At 32.6% G+C, this 18,611-nt stretch overlaps 2 protein-coding genes and 1 pseudogene across 2 annotated transcripts in view; all 3 read left to right on the top strand.

Moving 5' to 3' along the window:
- Positions 1-18,611, top strand: part of LOC124451166 — a 194,047-nt pseudogene that overhangs the window by 59,631 nt on the left and 115,805 nt on the right.
- The window catches only part of LOC124450960 (brefeldin A-inhibited guanine nucleotide-exchange protein 1-like), a 93,031-nt gene that overhangs the window by 47,367 nt on the left and 27,053 nt on the right, over positions 1-18,611 (top strand). The gene's annotated exons all lie outside the window — the stretch shown is intronic.
- Positions 10,775-17,781, top strand: LOC124450946. The gene is made up of 3 exons (XM_047001593.1): positions 10,775-11,138; positions 12,465-12,652; positions 12,836-17,781. Exon 3 carries the CDS (start codon positions 12,940-12,942, stop codon positions 17,233-17,235), a length of 4,296 nt encoding a protein of 1,431 aa, XP_046857549.1. The 5' UTR covers positions 10,775-11,138; positions 12,465-12,652; positions 12,836-12,939; the 3' UTR covers positions 17,236-17,781.

Here is an 18,611-nt window from a genome sequence, read left to right as displayed (position 1 = left end):
CACGTCTCGAAAAGTCTATACATTTCCAAAGATTTTGTGTTTATTGCAAACAATGTTTTATAGTAAACGCTTTGTTCAATAATTGCAAGTGATCGAAAGTATTTTGTATTTCATGTTCATGGATTACATAGTTTTACTTCTGGTGTCCTAACTTCCTCAATTTGTAGGAGTTAGGACATCAGAAGTAAAACTGCCTAGACTCCACCATTTTTGCTCCAAAAGCCAGCATATACAATATAGCGTTATAGGTAGAGAAGACAAATTTTTGGCTTTTTTTGCATGTTTACAGAGCGACAGGGATCAGTATCTTTTGAATTTAGTTGTTAAAGGTAGTATGGATATCGTGCTATTAGAACAGCTTTAATTTAACCCAGTGGACTACCGAACTGAGCTACAGTAGGATATACCACAAAGTCAATTGTGTAGTACTCGTGTGCGGCCATTCCGGATTTATGACAGCAAATGTAAACAGAAAATAAATCCGACATAAAACATCCCAGATTTGCGATGAATCCGAAAACTTTAGCCCTAGTGTAAACGGGGTCTTAATGAAAATTCGCTTGCGAATTGTAAAGAAGCTTTTCAGCAATTTTGTTGGTACTTGCCCGTTGTTCTAAAAATTCGTTTTCTTGGACTTTTTCTACGAAGTACTGGTTTTCGATGCGAAAACAGAATGGGAATTGCATTTGGCTTCAATTTACGGAGAATAATTGGCTCAAACTGACTCGCTTCAAAGTGCATTTTCATAAAATTATCACTTTTATTTACGAAGCCGTTTAGCAAAATCACAGAGTTTTGAAAGAAGGTTTATCAACGAATATACAGGGTATCCACCAAAAAAGTTACACTACAGAAATCATTTAATTCTTCCTAAAGTGTACACAAGAAAAATTAAACGAGAATTTATAATTTCAATGGTGTCACTTTTATAACAATACTGTACTTAAATAAGGTTGGTACACGAGATATGATACAAGTAATCAATCCTTCTAAAAAATGTTTTATTCTAATTGATATTCTAATAACACAAGTAAAATCATTTCATGGCATGCTGACAAAGACGAGAGGCAGATGATGGATTGAAGTGTTCCAGACTTATTGCGAAGAGCTCTTTCTTTCTCTTTTAAATGTTCTTTTTCCCACTCGAGACTGCGTACATTCTATATCCATCGTTTCTTCGAATGCTGGAATCAACCGCGCAACATGAAACCATTTTAAAAGAACTTTGTAATTAATCTCCTATGTAAACAATAGTTAAACTTCCCTTTTTTCAACAAAATGGCGGCTAAAATACCCATGTGACCACATTTACCCAATCGTTACGCAGAATGCAAAGAGCAATAAGTGTCCCAACTCTTTCAATACAGAGCTAGCTAGCATGCGCAGCGGCTACCCACAAAAACTGAACAGTTTAGAAAACGTCACTATAGTCATCAACGCGTAAAATTTGCAAAACCCTTTCGTGTAAATGGGTAGTTAAACTTCTAATGGTTAGTCTAACTATAAAATTTTCGAAAATAATAACCTTTTCTGGGTAAAAATTTGTTCCCGAAAAGCACTTTTGAAAAGCTTGCGCACGGAAATGACGCAGCTAAAATACGATTAGAACACAAAGGATGAAAATATGGCACATGTTCTTCAAGATAAGAAAGTTTTAGGAAATTTTGCTGATGCGTTTCAAATTGCCGACTATTTTGAACTTTTGTTTTAAAATGCCGTTATAATCGTTATCAGTTATGCGTAGGTTTGTGTTTGAATATGAATAATTAATGAAAAATGGCAATTAAAAAGGATGAAGCGCAAAAAATCCGCATTTTTGGATGCCGATCTTTCATGCACGTTTTTAATAATTCTTTAAATTCTTTGTTAGCTTGAAAACACGTGTTTTATTTCATTCCTATGTGTTCTATCTCCTTTTTAGCTTTGTAATTTTTGTGTGCAAGCTACTTTAAAAGCGCGTTCAAGATTGTTTGAATATGGATCATTGATTTATCGTACTTGTTGATCAGATCCTTATGGAAATTTCCTTTATAGCTCTGTGTCACTAAATGTCTCAATGGATCATTGATTTATCGTACTTGTTGATCAGATCCTTTTGGAAATTTCCTTTATAGCTCTGTGTCACTAAATGTCTCAATTGATCATTGATTTATCGTACTTGTTGATCAGATCCTTTTGGAAATTTCCTTTATAGCTCTGTGTCACTAAATGTCTCAATTGATCATTGATTTATCGTACTTGTTGATCAGATCCTTTTGGAAATTTCCTTTATAGCTCTGTGTCACTAAATGTCACAATTGATAAAAAGCTGGTAATCATAATGAGGCTGCTGAATGCTTTAGAGCTATTTAAAAATGGCAACATTTACTGCAACTACCATTTATTGATAAATACTATGCGGAATCTTTCGACCACAGATTAAAAAATCCTGTATCAACAGGAGTGCTTGGATTCAAGTTTCACTGGCAAAGATTTTGTTAAAAAAGACTCATTGTTGAACTGCCATGACACGTAGAGAAGTTATTACTTTTTCGAATTTTAGGCTTGTCTTCTGTCATTGAAAGATCAATCCACTCTTATTATCCTGATCAAGAAAAGCTCAAAACACAATGCACTCATTGAGCTCCTTTATTCAACATAAAAAATTCTAATCATGTACACATCTTAGCTTTGAAGGAACACCTAAAACTGGTCAAGTATTTCAACCTGACCATTTTGCAACTCTACTTTTTTTTAATTAGTCTAATCCTTTGTTGCATGAATTTTTTCGCCGATCAAGGCCCATTGTGTTCGTTGGTTGTTGTTCTGGAGCAATACCATGCAGCAAAGGGTCGATTAAGGAAAACTCGCTCATAGCCACATCTGTAGTGGATTGCAGCTGTTACTAGCTAACTGCCGTATGTAATTTATCGTGCATGTTGTGCTTTGCGTTGCATGAACTTCGAGAAGATTTTCAGGCACGTACGTCGCACGTACGCCATAGTTTTGTACCTGTGTAACCCTTTGCTGCATGAATTTTTTCGCGAATCAAGGCCATCGCGTTTGATGATTGTTGCCCTGAAGCAACATCAGCAGCAAAGGGTTCGGAGGAAAAATTCAAATTGTAGCAATTCCACCTCACATATTTCTCATGCGGAGACCAAAAAATATCAGCAAATGAGAAAGGTACTATTTTCAAAGTTTTTCGAAAGAAGAAACAATGATTAGGACTTTTGTTGAAGTAGCAGCCATTGCTGTAAAGGTATCGCATGAAAAATAATGCTCAATCCAGTGCGGCTTCTATTAGTTGTACTATGCCCGAATATTTCTCTGAATCTGTGCATTTACAAGAAAGCTTAAAACAATTGATTGCAAACCAGGGCATGCACCTAATAATTAATTTTAAGCAGCCCTTTATAGAGACATGGTTAAAAGTATATCTACCAACGAGATCTCTAATATGGTTGGGAATGTTTTTAGGTTTCAAAAGAATTATGTTTTCCCTCCATTCCGTTATAAGAACGAGAGAGTTTTAGATATGAGTGATTTGAAGACTTTTAATGGTTTTGTTATTTCCTATCAGAGGATGGTGCATATTGTTTATCTTGTTTAATTTTGGGGACCTTTTCCCTTTAAAATGTTTTAAAAGTTCTAGATTGATAATTACTCTTTGCAGTTTGTGATGGTATGTAGATGTCCATGTCAGAGTCAGGCTGTCAAATAAAAACGACAGTCAGATTTCTAGACATGCTGATGAGTCCCTGACAAAAGGCGAAACAGGGAAAAATTTTAATGACTAATTCAATGTTAATGTAAATGGTTTGAACCCGGGAGTATCGTTACATGTTTGTAAATGTAGATCGTCCAGGTTGGTATAGTCCTGAGAAGGACTGTTTTTGTTGTTGTTGACTGACGTTTCGACAACCTTAGCGGTAGTCATCTTCAGAGTCAAATGGGGAGTAAACGTCAGGTTAGCCGTATTTTTTATCTGGTTCTTACGTCATTGTATTGTTTTATCACACCTAAATCGCACATCTCAACTAAAAACATTTCACTTCACACTAATTCACAATGACAATACACATTTCCTGTACACACAATACAATGACTTAAGAACCAGATAACAAATACGGCTAACCTGACGTTTACTCCTCATTTGACTCTGAAGATGACTACCGCTAAGGTTGTCGAAACGTCAGTCAACGACAACAAAAACAGTCCTTCTCAGGACTATACCAACCTGGACAATCTACATTTACAAACATGTAATTCAATGTTAGAAAATAAATATTTTTGCACACAAATGATAGTCATAAAATAAGATCATTGTACGTTCTAAAATGCTGGAAATTGCATTTTCGACACCCTAGTAATCAAAGTTTTCCGGTATAGAATGCCCCTTCGACCCACTTAGAGGGTGCTTCTTGACTCACGTTTGAAAATTATAATTATAAATTACCTGGAAGAGAAAAGGGGTCTGGAACCGGGTATCAAAAACATGGCGGCAAATAGGAAATTTTGCATGAAAAACTTCCCCTTGAAAAATTAATTTTATTATTCTCTCTCTCCTAATTTCTAATAATCTTATTCTGTTCAATACAAATTCAACCAGTGTTAAAAACTCAAGAACCGTTACGCTTTCGATGCAGAGATATGCTTTGTGGTTTTAAAGAACACATACGCAATTATATAAAGAAAATCTACGGTAAATAAACTTAAAGTATAGTCAAACAGCATTTTAGATTAAAAATAAGTTAAATAACAGTAGACGGATTTCCTTAGTGGGACCGTGAACATAAAATACCTTAAAGTTTATATACAAACTTTGCTCTCTGTAATATGTATTCGTAAAGAGCTTGATAAAAATATCTTTATGGATTAGATCTATAAGTGTTAGAAAGTATGCAAACAAATCCACGAGAAAATTTTCTATCATCGTATATATGTATCTTATAAAGATGAATTTTGGCTGAAAATCAAATTAAATAACTGTCACACACCATGATTAAAGTGATATTTTCTTGCGTTTATGGCATAAAGTTAATGCGCAACAGTAAAAAAGCTCAATCATAAAGAATCAGTTTACATCGATGATATATTTATTTTTCTTTTGTGGACAAAAAATAATAACCCTTTCATTTAAAATATTTCATGCAAGTTTTGGATGTTGTTATCAGCATGTAAATTTATTTACTAAATGTATTTTATATTTAGATCACTTTTTTGACTGCTTCTAGATGTCAGCTATTTTTAAACAAAAACAACATAGCATCTGTGAAGCATGCTCTCTTTTTTGAGAAAAACTGACTCATTTGAAATGCAAAGTTTGAAGTTTACTTCTTAGCTCGTCAATAACATCTGGGGAAACTTAACAAATTTGACATGCACTGTTAATTTCAGGGTGTCAAACTAACACCTTTATTGGTGGCAAGCGTCATTTAAGAAAATATGCAACATAAACCTGCAAATTCAAAATTATTATAACAATAAATGGAATGACATTGAAAATGTATGACACCATCACAAAGTTGTGCAAGTCAAATATGTAAATCGGTAATCAACTTTTACACAAATTAATACGGTTTTTCAGTTCATATCATAACACAAATAAACTCTTAATAAAAACGACATGCAATTATTTGACACGCTTAAGTCAAATAAATTTTCTGTATGTGTTAATTCATTCCATTATTTAGCATTCGCTGGCATCTTTGCCTACGCTGCTAATTTAAACTGAACTAACGGAAATTATGAATTATGTTTTGAATAGTTAGACGCAGTTGCTTTTAACATCTGCTATAAATGAATCCTCTTATCGTGTGGCATAAAAGGAGCGCAGATGGCAAGAATCCGCTATGCTATGGCGCCGATGAATAATAAAAACAATATGATTTCAGAAAGACTCTTCCATTACAAACTATTGCTTTGCTTACGTTTAACAAGTTATAATAATGACGCGCTGGTTGTTATTCATTTGTCCTAAACAATGTGTTTGTTACCTGTTTTCCTGAACAAATATCTATAGTTTAAATATTTTGGTTCCTTAGTAGATAATTTTATTATTTATTGTAAAACATTATTTTTGACCAGGAATTTCCCTGCGTTATGCTCTCAAAATGAATAACAAGCTAGACCCTGTAAGGGTCTCGAAAGAATAACAGCTTTCTGTATTGCCACAACTTCTGAGCCCTAAGTGAACACACACCTGCAGCTAAGAGTGTCTAAGAGTTAATACTTAACAGAACATGTTTTTTACTTAGAATTGTCTGAATAAACTCACATTTTCATTGAATAATCTATTTTATATCAAACTGTATGCCTGTTTTTCTCATGAATTCATACGTATGTATTTATTTATTGTTTATTAACTAATGAATATCTGTATCACTATTATAAGTTTTCCTTATATTTCGTGAAAAAAAAGCACAGAAGCTTTTCTTGCTACACAAATACAAGACTCAAATAACCTCCAAAAGCGTTGATATAACACCAGAAACAGTAATCGCCAAACACCGGCCAATACTGTTAATGTAGTACTTGTATAAAAGTGTTAAATATAGCACCTAAAAAAAATGCTATTTTTGCCATTTCTATTTAACATCTTTTTTGTTGTTGATTTGGCGCTTGAACTTAATAGTGTGTTTGAATAAATTTTTGTACAATTGCAGTCGTTTCATGGGGCTTATAGAACTCGTAAAAACAGTGACGACCTTCTATGAAAAGGACTGCTTGCATCGTCTGGTGATGCATCTAAACCAAGTTTAACTATTTAATCATGATTTTAATGCAAGCAATTTTACTTTGCATTTATGACATAAAATGCAATATAATTTGTTAAACTACATGACAATATCTCCCCCCTTTAAAAACGCTACTTAGTTTGCTACTACTTTAACATTTGTTTAAACTTTGAATAACCTGCATTTGTCACATAGAATACAATTTTTTGTGTTTATTGTCGTTAGTGAACACAAAGTAGAGTGTAAGAATTCAAGACGGAATTTTATCTTATATTGATAAAAGGAAACATTTTGATATGGTAAGAAAAAAAGCATTTCACACCCTTCATAGCTATTAATAGTGATAACTATGCATTTGCCGGAATTTTGTACAATTATCACACTAACTTAGAAAAAGTTCGATATTTGAAAAATTAAAGTTTAAAACAGGCGAATACGATTTGATATATAGCTTGACAATATTATTTACGTTGTCAGGTTCGATATTGACGGATGTGTTGGGCTCATATGATGCCTACGTACACACAGTTTTATATTACTTCTTTAAACAAAAACTTGGTTTTGGAGCGTTTCTTTGTAATTTTATTTGAAATACAAGTGCATTGGCTAAAAATGTATCAGTGATTTTAAAGGATTAGAATACACGAAAATGGAATTATTTGACAAGATATTTAAAATTTTCCATGTATTCCTTTAGCAACGATCAACATTTTACTTTGTGCGCAAAGGAGAGGGCTGTTTTTTTCCAATTCTCCCCTTCCCCAGACACACTCAAAGTTCACGATGTCAGCCGCATGACTTGTTTGACATACTCTACATCATTTACAAATGCTGAACTCAAACAAATTGGGTTTGAACTTTCCTTGTAACAAAAAGACATTTTCAACTGCTTGTTTATCACGGGAGATTGATTTATTAGTATACGTAATTAAACGCAAGATCTTGAAAAACATAGCGGTTCAAGGTATTTTTGTACAGACAAAGGCTAAAAGATACATGCTGAGTTTTAAGCCAATTAAAGCATGTTTTAGAAATCAAAATAATTTCAAGAAGTATAGGGTATACTTTGCGCTACATTTCATGATTTGAACAAACATTGACTTGTGTAGTTATCTATGTGCACGTATATAATACATAGTACAAAATAATATACATAAAAACAATGTCTACTATGGATTACAAATCTTTAAAGTTATAAATATTGTTATATATATATTGTAAGGAGGAGGAAAATTCACAAAAATACAATTTCATCTCGACAAGCCTGTTTCATAAGTTCTCTTTGTTCGGGCGATATTGTTAAATAATTACAAAAGCATGTGTTTAAGTATGAATACAATACAAAGCTAAGGTAGAAATTATGGTATAATGTTCCATGAGATATCGTGATCTATGCTGTTGTCTTTGAGGGTCTATATGTGTTTGCTGAGTTCGGTTAAGCTCCTTAGTTTTTAGTGACGGAAAGAGGCAGTGTGGTTCCTGTGTCGAGTCTTAAATTCGCTTTTTGTAAGTCCGATGTAGGTCTCTGTTGTTTTAGTTTCCATGAATGATCGTTGTACAGATGATTGTGGCAGTTTCTGTTAAGTGCATGGGCAGTTTTGTTTCTGTCGGTAGTGCATGTTTTAGTCTGTGTTTTGTTTCCTTGGTGGTGTTGTTCGTTCTATAAAGTGTTAAAAATAGTTTCAATAATGTCATGTTCATCTTGATAAAAACAATCTTTTGAATAAGCACAGTGAACTGTACACGAAGTGTATCCATTCGCGCAACTTCCACGCGGGACGTTTTAAATTACCGCGTGTGTTAGCAATCAAATAGCAAAGCAAGAAACAACCGTTTTTGTATCATTTGTTGCCTGAAGATTGCTTCGGCATGAAACCCCGACTAACAACATTTTAAGAACTGTAATTTCATTTATTATAAATATATGGTCTACTCTGGTATTGAGAACATTTATTTACTTCAAACAGTTTTTCACCCATAATCATACATACACGTGCGTTTTTCTTGAGTAACTGGCATCATATTACGTCTAACTGTAAAAGAAATAAATCATCTATCGTTAAATGCTCTTACATCTGCACCTATATTTTGTTGAAGAAACATAATAAAGCCTTTCCTGTAAAATATAGAATACGATTTTTTTGATTTTTGTTGTCATCATATAAAATAATTTACAGAATTGCGCTGTCTATTTACAATGCCTTTTGGACTGGGTTTATAAGTCAGTTGTTTCTTAAATAAACCCAACATAGCATATGCTGAGCAGGCTTTATTTTTCGAAAAAAAATGACACATTTAAAATGCAAATTTGGGCGTATGCACATTTAGTAAGCAAGAAATGAAGAGGACAAATCTTGTGAGGCTCGTGCAAAAAGTTTATGCGCTTAAAGGACAATTACTTCATACATCGTCTTGTGATGTATCTGTTCACGGAGTAAAGCCATTTCACTGCTTAGATATATTTTTAATGCAAGCCTCTTGAGTTGGCATTTGTGTCACTAACTTGATATAACTTGTTGAAATACAGTACAATATCCCCCTCCCTACTTAGATTTTACAAACAACAGACATTTGGTGCTTTAAATACAATTTTCACAGTTGTCGCTGTCAGTAAACGCAAATAAGTGGTTTTTAGTGGTCATGACAGAATCTATGAAGCAATAAGGAAGACAAAGTTTAGTATGGTAATGAAAAAGAACATTTCACATCGAATTATATTTGTCAGATATCAATATTGAAATAATAGCTTAGGACTTTCTTTTTTGCAAATTTTGATTAAAATTTCGTATTTTGTTCACAATGCGTCGTGTCATTTTCAAATAAATTCTAATTCGATTGGTTTAATGATTTATTATGTTCATTATGTTCAAAATGCATACTGTTATTGGTGTTAGGTATATATTAAAATAATACTGGTAACTACTAAATCTAAACGTTTTTGGAAATGCCAGTATTTTTGCACGAATATTCTAAAAAAAATAAATTTGATAAAATCTTATCTCCTAGGAAAAAAATATGATGTCAACACTAGCAAACTTGTTTCTCAGATTTATCTTATTTAAAGTTCTATATTTCATATTCTTTGTTCTTAGAAACTCATTGCTTATGGTCATATTGTAGGTGATACACCAGACTCCATTGAACCAGAGAGGCGTTAAATTGACAGAATTATCGAGACTATTTGTAGTTGCTTTACTGGTATAATTACTGATGTAAACGTTCAAATACAAATTATAAAATGTTTATAAAAGTATACTCAAACTGTTATAGTATTTAATGAGGGAAATGATGTATCCTTGAGGAATTTAACGAGGGTAACGACATTTTTATCCCTATGTTTTTTACATTTTTTGTCTAATATTTTATTATTTTTAATATTACGTCACCTACACCAGGTATAACATAAAGTTCACAAAAAGTATTCTCGTACTATATTGAACTTGCAGAAACGATGTCTCTTTCAAGGAAAGAGCTATTTGTTATATAAATATAAGAAAAAATATGCTAGGAAGACAATTTGATCTTTTATAAAAACAGGACAGTAATTTAATTTTCAAAGCTTTTATCAAACTTTCTATTTTATGAAGTTATTATAAATTACTTACAAAAATCATCACAGAAAAGTCTCCAACCATGTATCAAAACCGTATGCGGTACATACCCATATTTTTCAAGGAGTTTAATGAAGTTAATCATTTATTGAATCTAAAAGTTTTGTCAAATTTTCGTAGAATCTTTACAATACGACAATAAGAAATTGAAGGTCTGTTATGCCGATCGGTGCTTAGTACCTATTACATCAATACATCTCTTGATCTTTGACCCTGGAATTTCGGAAAAACAGTTGGCGATTTCCATTTGGACAATTTTTGGTTTTTATTCTCTTCAATTTTTTTTTAAAGTTTATACTGGGGCCTGTTGCACGAAGCGTGGATAGCGTTATCCATTGGATAGTAAATTTTTAAATTTGTGAATGTGCATGGTTATATTTTGTTTATGATGATGAAACTTTGTAATTCTAGAACCAATATTGTATTTCATTTATTGTTCAGTTCGAATCGTTGATTTTTCCCTTTTGAGATATTTTTGAAGCCCTCAAAAACGTTGCTACTCAGTTCAATGGATAGCGTTATTCAGCCTTCGTGCAACGGATCTCTTCTCTGGTAATTTATTGGTAAAGTCTCTGTAAAAAATATAAAATGGTGAGAACCATATTCATACTTTTCAGCTGTATCCAGTTACAAGCTGTGAATCAAAATGATCTCGTGATGAGCCCATCCTTGCATTTGAATGATGTGTACACTACAATACGATTAAAGGCAAAATTGAAGAAATATTTCAATATAAAACTGTGACTCTACGTTGTGGAACAAAATTATGAGTGCGGAAATGAAGAAATAGTCGTTTTGATCATATTTGGTGAGTAAAACGTTGATTTTAAAGCCGTATTGTTTAGCTACTCGTTTTGTATCAAAGGTTTGACTAAATGGCAGAATACTCGTTCACTTACATTCATTGACTGTGCATCCACATTTTCAGTAGATACGCAGATGATATTATGCCGTATATAAGATGATTCTAACTTCTGAGAAAAGAAAAATCAACGTGAAACGAAACTATAAGATAAATAGCGCTACATCTATTGGACAATACGATAATATATATTTATGCTTAGTATATCAAATTGCGTTTCATCATATAAACACAAATGATCTGTTTATCAACCAAAACGACTATATTTTATTATTTAAATCAACCACGAACGATTTGCATCAATTATACATTACCACATTGCTAGGTAATTATAGATTTATAGTGCCATTGTCGCACAACCTAAGCGTTCTGTTGTGCGGGATGCTAAATCACGATTCTTTTGACCACAAACTTTGGTTCTTTACCACGAGTATTAAAATCAAAAAATGCTTATCCAATTCGTCTGTTCAAGACTTCAACTCAATGCGTTACAATGCATTAATCAAATGCGTCGATAAAATGCGACCATCAAAAATGCGTATTGAAACAACCAGAAACAGCGTTTGCAGCCTCTATATATACTAAACATTCAACAATATAAAATTACAAAGTTTCCTCTTTGCCACGATTGGAAAGAAAGTCTTCCTCAGCAACTCAATGCTTTAAACTTCCTATGACAAATGCATGTGCGTAATTTAACATAAATTGTTCCCATTTTACCATGCTCCTACTTCTTTAGTAATGTTCATGCTTACAGAAGGAGAAAGATACTTCACTTGTTTTTATTATTTATGAAAATTTCTTCCCGTATACTATTTTATACTGATAAGTTTTACATCGTCCATATTATTATTGATAAATTGATGAGATTTACGACCAGCCAGGTCACGTTGCCAGAAAAACTGTCTGTTGCTCATTTCTTTTGCTGTTTTTCAATTTTTCCAATTTTTATGAGCACAAAATGGTTAAAGCCACAAAAAATTCGACATAATTTATGTATTTTTTTTCATTATCCTTTTATTCGTTTGAAAATGACTGACTCAAATAGTACCAACTATTGTCTGACTATAGCTGCTGATCTTTGGTTTGGAAACTTAAACTTTGACAAAAAGATGGCCATTTGGATCAATATTTGGATAAATTTTGGCCTATTTTCTATTCTAAGAATTTTTCGGAATCATATTGGTAATTTATTATAAAAGTCTATGTAAAAACATAAATCTGGTGAGAACCATCTATGGACAATGAACTTGATTATTTTCTACTTTTCAGCTGTATCCAGTTACAAGCGCGGAAGTGAATCAGAATGATCTCGTGATGAGCCCATCCTTTACATTTGAATACACACGTCTCCACTACAATGCAATAAAAGATAAAAATGAGGAAATATTTCAATATAAAACTGTGGAACGAAAGAATGAGTGTTGAAATGTAGAAATAGTCGTTTTGGGTCATATTTGGTGAGTAAAATTCTATAGAACATTAATTTTAAAACATTTTTTAGCTACTCGTTATATTGTATCACAAATTTTACTAACGTTTCATACTTGAACTTTGTTATAAGTTTTTCAGTTGGCCGTTGATTTATTTAATTTTAAAGTTTTGTAACTTATTTTTGTACCATTATTTTTCTTCGTTTTTAGTTTAAATTTTAAATAAAGGCTTCGCGATTAAAACCAAAGATTCTTCATAAAAGTAAGTCAGAGTATTTACAACATTACATTCTCAATAAATTTCTTGTATAAAAATGGCTTCACCATCTAAAAAACTGAAGATTGAAGCAAACGGATCTTGTTTAAGTAAACTCTTGATAAATAAAGGAACACAAGCTTTGAAAACAACATTGCAGTCTAATATAAATTTTCGTTCGTCAAACCTAAGCCATGAACTTAATAAACCCTCAAATAAAATTACATTGGAATCATTAAGAAAAAAAAGCGTCATTAACAAAGAGCAATGGAACCTTCTTTACCCATCAACTGGCTTGCCAAACCTTGAAAACTTTGATATTTCATTATTGACTGTCTTATTGCGTAACATATGTGGTCTAACAGCGCCTCATGGTGGATGGGATAATCTTCCTTCCTCTTCAGATACCTCAATCTCAGCAAATATTGCAAGAATAAAGTTTTATCGAAACAAAGTGTACGGTCACATAACTACAACTACTGTAGATGACAGTGAGTTTGAGAACTTGTGGCAAGAAATTTCAAAAGCATTGGTTGGTCTGGGTATTCAACAAACTGAAATAGATGAAGCAAAGAAAGCTCCCCTCAGTCCTAATGAGGCAAATTATATTGAAATATTGAAAAACTGGTATGAAAAAGAAAAACAGTTAATCGATGTCGCTGAGGAAACTAAAGAGAATGTAAAAGAATTAAAAAAAGATTTTGAAGTTATGAAAAATAAAGTTGAAGAAATTAAAGAAAACATGGCAACAAAAGCTGATGTAGAAATGCTAGAGGACAAAATATGCTCAGATCTTCAGAAGCTTGGAAAGTGTAAGTTTAATGGCCTCATAAAAGATCTTAACAAGAAATACCTTGAAGGCACTAGACGATGGTTATTTGAAAAACTCGACACTTGGTTTAACGACAGAAGTGAAGATGCTTCTAATGTCATGATTTTGACTGCCGGTCCTGGCGTTGGTAAAAGTGTGTTCGCTGCTGAGTTGTGTCGACGATATTCTGAAAAGAAGAAACTTGCTGCTTCTCATTTCTGCAGATATAATAGATCAGATGAGAGGAATCCTCGAATGTTGATAGAATCATTGGCTAGTAGCATGTGTGATACAATATCAGATTTTAAATGTAAACTGAATGAAGAATTACAGAGAAAACATTCCTACGAATCAGTCACCGATGTATTCCGTGTTTTATTAAATAATCCATTGCATTCATTGAAAGATCATGAACCAATGCTTTTGGTTATTGATGCCTTAGATGAAAGCCAAGTGGATGGCAAAAGTGAATTGTTGGAATTGATTGCAGAAGAGTTTGATCGACTGCCTAAATGGATTAAAATCTTCATCACCAGTCGTCCAGAACTTTCTGTTCAAAAGGAATTGAAAGACATGAATCCTGTAGAAATAGAAACTCAACCTCATGATAGAAAGAACAAATACGATCTGTTCAAGTATTTAGCACATGAGTTGAATGTTAATTTCTTCATTGCTGACAGGTGGCACAAAAACAGTGATGACTGTGATGACAGTGATGACTGTGATGATTATGATTACAAGGTTTTTCGTTTATTAGTTGCAAAATGCCAGGGTTCGTTTCTGTACGCTTACCACGCACAAGAGAGTTTAAAAAGAGAAGGAACTGAGCTAACTGTCGAGAATATTGAACAATTGGTACCTACTGGGTTGAGTAAATTTTACACAGAACAATTCAAGAGATTAAATAAATTATTGAAAGAAATAATTTTATCAACACACAAAACCGTTATTTCCAATGAAAACTTTACGGAATGTCTTGAAGTGTTGGTGACTTATCAAAGTATTTTGCCTTTGTCTTTTCTTTTTCAATGTTTAGGTTTTTCTGATGACATAAAGTTTAAAGATCGTATTAAAATACATGAAGTGCTATCTCAAATTTTTCCAATTTACGATGATTATTTGACCGTGTATCACAAGTCTCTCGTTGATTGGTTGAAATCAGATGGTTACGAAGAGCATGAGTTTACAGTTGATCCAAAAAATGGTCATAAGTTCTTATGGCATTCTTGTGAGAAAGTGTTTAAACAAATCAAGTCTATGAACATTTTTGAAGATCAGATGAACACTGCTATGATTAAATATGCTTTGGAGAAAGGAATCTATCATATGATAGAATGTGGCGAAAATGTTGACTTTAGTTGGGCAGTAGATGTCAAAGTGGTTTGTGCAAGGTTAATGGGTGTGGAAAACATTAGCTTAAACATTAGCTGGAATACCATTAGCTTTGAATTGCGTAAAATCAATGAGGAACCACGAACTTTCTTGAGAAAAGATGAACTTGAAGAAGAACTATTTCATTTATTGATGAAGTCGACGACATATAAGTTTCATAGTAGCTTTAGCTATTTACAGATTATTGCAAACAGAATTCATGGCAGTAAAGAAAATAGATTATTGGCAAGGGATTTATTGAAACAAGGAAAGCTTGTTTGGTTTGAGGATTTCGACTCAACATATTTAACAAACCATCATCATTTGACTATCTCCTTGGATGCTTACGTTACATCTCTTTGTGTGTCATCCAATGAAGAACTTCTTGCAGTAGGATATGAAAATGGTCAAATATCTATTTTTGAGCTTCCAGAATTTAAACAACGATGCACTCTCGGCACTGCACTTGATGATTTAAGGTTGGATAAGTGGTATGATGTAGACACATTTTTGTCCCTGTATGACAACTGTTACTATTCAAGATCAGAGGACTTTTGTTTTGTACGTGGAAACATCTGTTGCTGCTCCTTTTCACCTACCCGAAATAGACTGGTAACTAGTGATGGATCTACTGAAGTAAAGTTGTGGGATGTTAACAATGGACGTTTGTTATTATGTTTACATTCACATCATGCTGTTAATTGTTGCTCTTTCTCAGATTCTGGATTGTTTATTACAGCAAGATATGATGGAATTTCTTCTACACATGTGTTTACTGCATGGAATTCATTAACTTTGGAAAGAATCGATCGACGCTGCGTTGTTGATTACCAAAAACTACAATGCACCGATAAATATTCAGAGTTCTTTGCTACAAAATTCGGCGTGACTTCGAATGTTTTTCAATTCCCAAAGGCAATAAATATTTTTTCAAGAGAAAGTATATATTTACCACCTTTACGTTTGCCGACAACCCACCATTATCGTGATTGTATTTTTTATCATACAAGCCAGAATGGAAAGCTTTCTGAAATCACTCAGTTGACAAAATACAACGATCAAGGAGAAATCGAGTTTTGTTTACCAAATGTAAATGAGTGTCCATGTGTTGATAGGACTCTTAACAAAGTCCATCCTATCTCGTTTAAGGAATTTTACGTTGTGCCGTATCTTTCCAAGCTTAAAATTTTCAAAACTGGTCATCTTTGGAGACCTTCATTTATCTTTGAGAAATTTGAAATTAAATGTTGTTGTTTTTCACCTGATGGATCTTTTTTTGCTGCTTTTGCTGTTGGTGACCACGTCAACATTCATATTTGGAGCATTGAACTTTGCACTATTATTCAAACTGTACCAATGCTACTGAAGAATGCAATAGGATGTTGGTGGTCGGATGGTTTACTGTGGATATGGGATGGTTCTGATCATCTTATGAAGATATCAACTTCGTCTAAAAACTTTGTAGATTCTACTCAAGCAAAGTATGTTAACATTGGATTTAAACCTAAGAAAATCTTAACATTTGCTGATGTCTTAGTTTGTATTGACGAACTAGATTTTGTTCAAGTTGTTAGAATTACGAAGGGTAAGATACAATACAACAAAAGACTTCCTGTCGATAGTTTTGAATTTAAAGCAGCAGCTGTATCACCTGATAATTCTGTTATTTTAACTGTAAACAAAACAGAATACACATTATGGAAATGGGGAAATAACAACAATGAACTTTACCTGGAACCTTGGCATACTGCAGAAATACCCATAACAGCTGTCATTGAAAAATTTTGGAAACAGATAACTGTAAATGATCTAAAGTTCAACTGTTATATAAGTGATAGTAAACAAGCAGTCATAACATTTTGCAAAGGCACCACAATTATGAGCATTTATGTAATTAATGTTCACGAGAATGGTGATGTGAATGCTTTTTTGCATGATGTCAGTGGTGATTTGTTGGAATCCGACCTAGTCGTACACAAATCTTATGGCATTGGAGTGTATGCTTTGTCATTGGTTGCTGTAGATTTAAAGAGTGGTAAAACGCCCGCTGAATTTAAAGATGAATTATGTTTTATGCCTAATATAATTATGCATTCCAATACAGGAAGTTTAGCTTTAGTTGACAGTTTATATTGCGGAATTCAATTTTTAAAACTTAATGTTCCTGAATAAATACATCAAGTCAAACTTTAATAGTAAATTCAAAAAGCTGTTGAGAAAATTGCACATAGATGTTGATGGTTGTAAGAATGATTGCTTGTTTCCACTTAATATAGTTTTCTACAGAAGAAGTATACTTATTCTACCAGGCAATCTTTAAGAAATCATCTATATTAACCAAAAATAAATTTGGACCAATTTTGCAAAAGATCTTTTATGTTTATCTGTACTATTTCTTGCAATATCTTACCTCCTGCTATTAAAGAATGTAAAATATGATCTATGTTTTGCAATAATCTAAAATGATGTATAATTGCTTTTTATAACACAAATGACTTGTATTTAAAAAGAGCGCTTCTATAATAATTGATCATGAATATTTGTTCATTCTTTTCTAAGATTCTACTTGTAATCTTCATAAATGAATTGTCATTTAAACAGGGCATCCTCTAGATTAGACTACTGCTGTAAGATGCTCTGTCAAACTTATTATTATGTATTGTACCTCTGAACAAATTTCATGTTGATGATTTACTTTTTAATAAAAATGTATGGTTAGATAATTTGGTTATTTTTATTTAACAAATAGATAACATTTAACCGTTGTCTATACAGTTATAGATACACGGGTATGACGTCATTGTGATAAAAACAGAGTGGCCACGAGCCGCCGGGGCAAATCAATGTTTGAAAACCGAGTTTTTTCTTTTCTTTTTCCTCAAATGCGTCCAATGCTTCAACTGGGCATTTTTAAATTCTTTATTTGTTCATTCAGGCATATATTCAGATAAATATTCAAATAAATTCTCCGTTCGTTTGTCATTTAAAAACAAGGAATTTTCTGTGACCTCAATTCCGTGCGTCTGTCGTCTTATAGATCATAGCTCTCGACTAATGAAATTGCTTAAATTCTTTCGGCTATTATATAGTATTATAAATAAGACGTTCACTACATAGAAATGAAAGAATGTCGACAACTCACTCATTGTGAGTCATTTGATAATATGGTGTTGTTGTAGATGAAGATAATTTTGATGAAATTATAGAGTGACTTTCTTTAGACAGGCTTTCGAGAACTGTAAATACAATTTAATATCGTGGAAATCGGTTTTGTATGATGTTAAAAATTCACATGTATAAAAACACCATTTGGGTTTTATGGTCATTAGTTTAAAAATTTGAAAGATCATTTCTGTACGTTCATTATGTACATATGACCTTAAAGAAACAAAATGTTATATACTGTCAACAATTCCCGTATGTAAAAACATCATGATGGTGTAGTATAGTTATTATATAAATTATTAGTATTTCGTACGTCATATTACGTATATTATAATTAAGTAAAGAACTGTATAAAAGTAATATGACAAAGCAATAAAAGAAAG

The sequence above is a fragment of the Xenia sp. Carnegie-2017 genome, unplaced genomic scaffold (genome assembly GCF_021976095.1).
Source record: "Xenia sp. Carnegie-2017 unplaced genomic scaffold, XeniaSp_v1 HiC_scaffold_24, whole genome shotgun sequence".
NCBI lineage: Eukaryota > Metazoa > Cnidaria > Anthozoa > Malacalcyonacea > Xeniidae > Xenia > Xenia sp. Carnegie-2017.
This window is presented reverse-complemented; position numbering and strand designations above follow the sequence as displayed.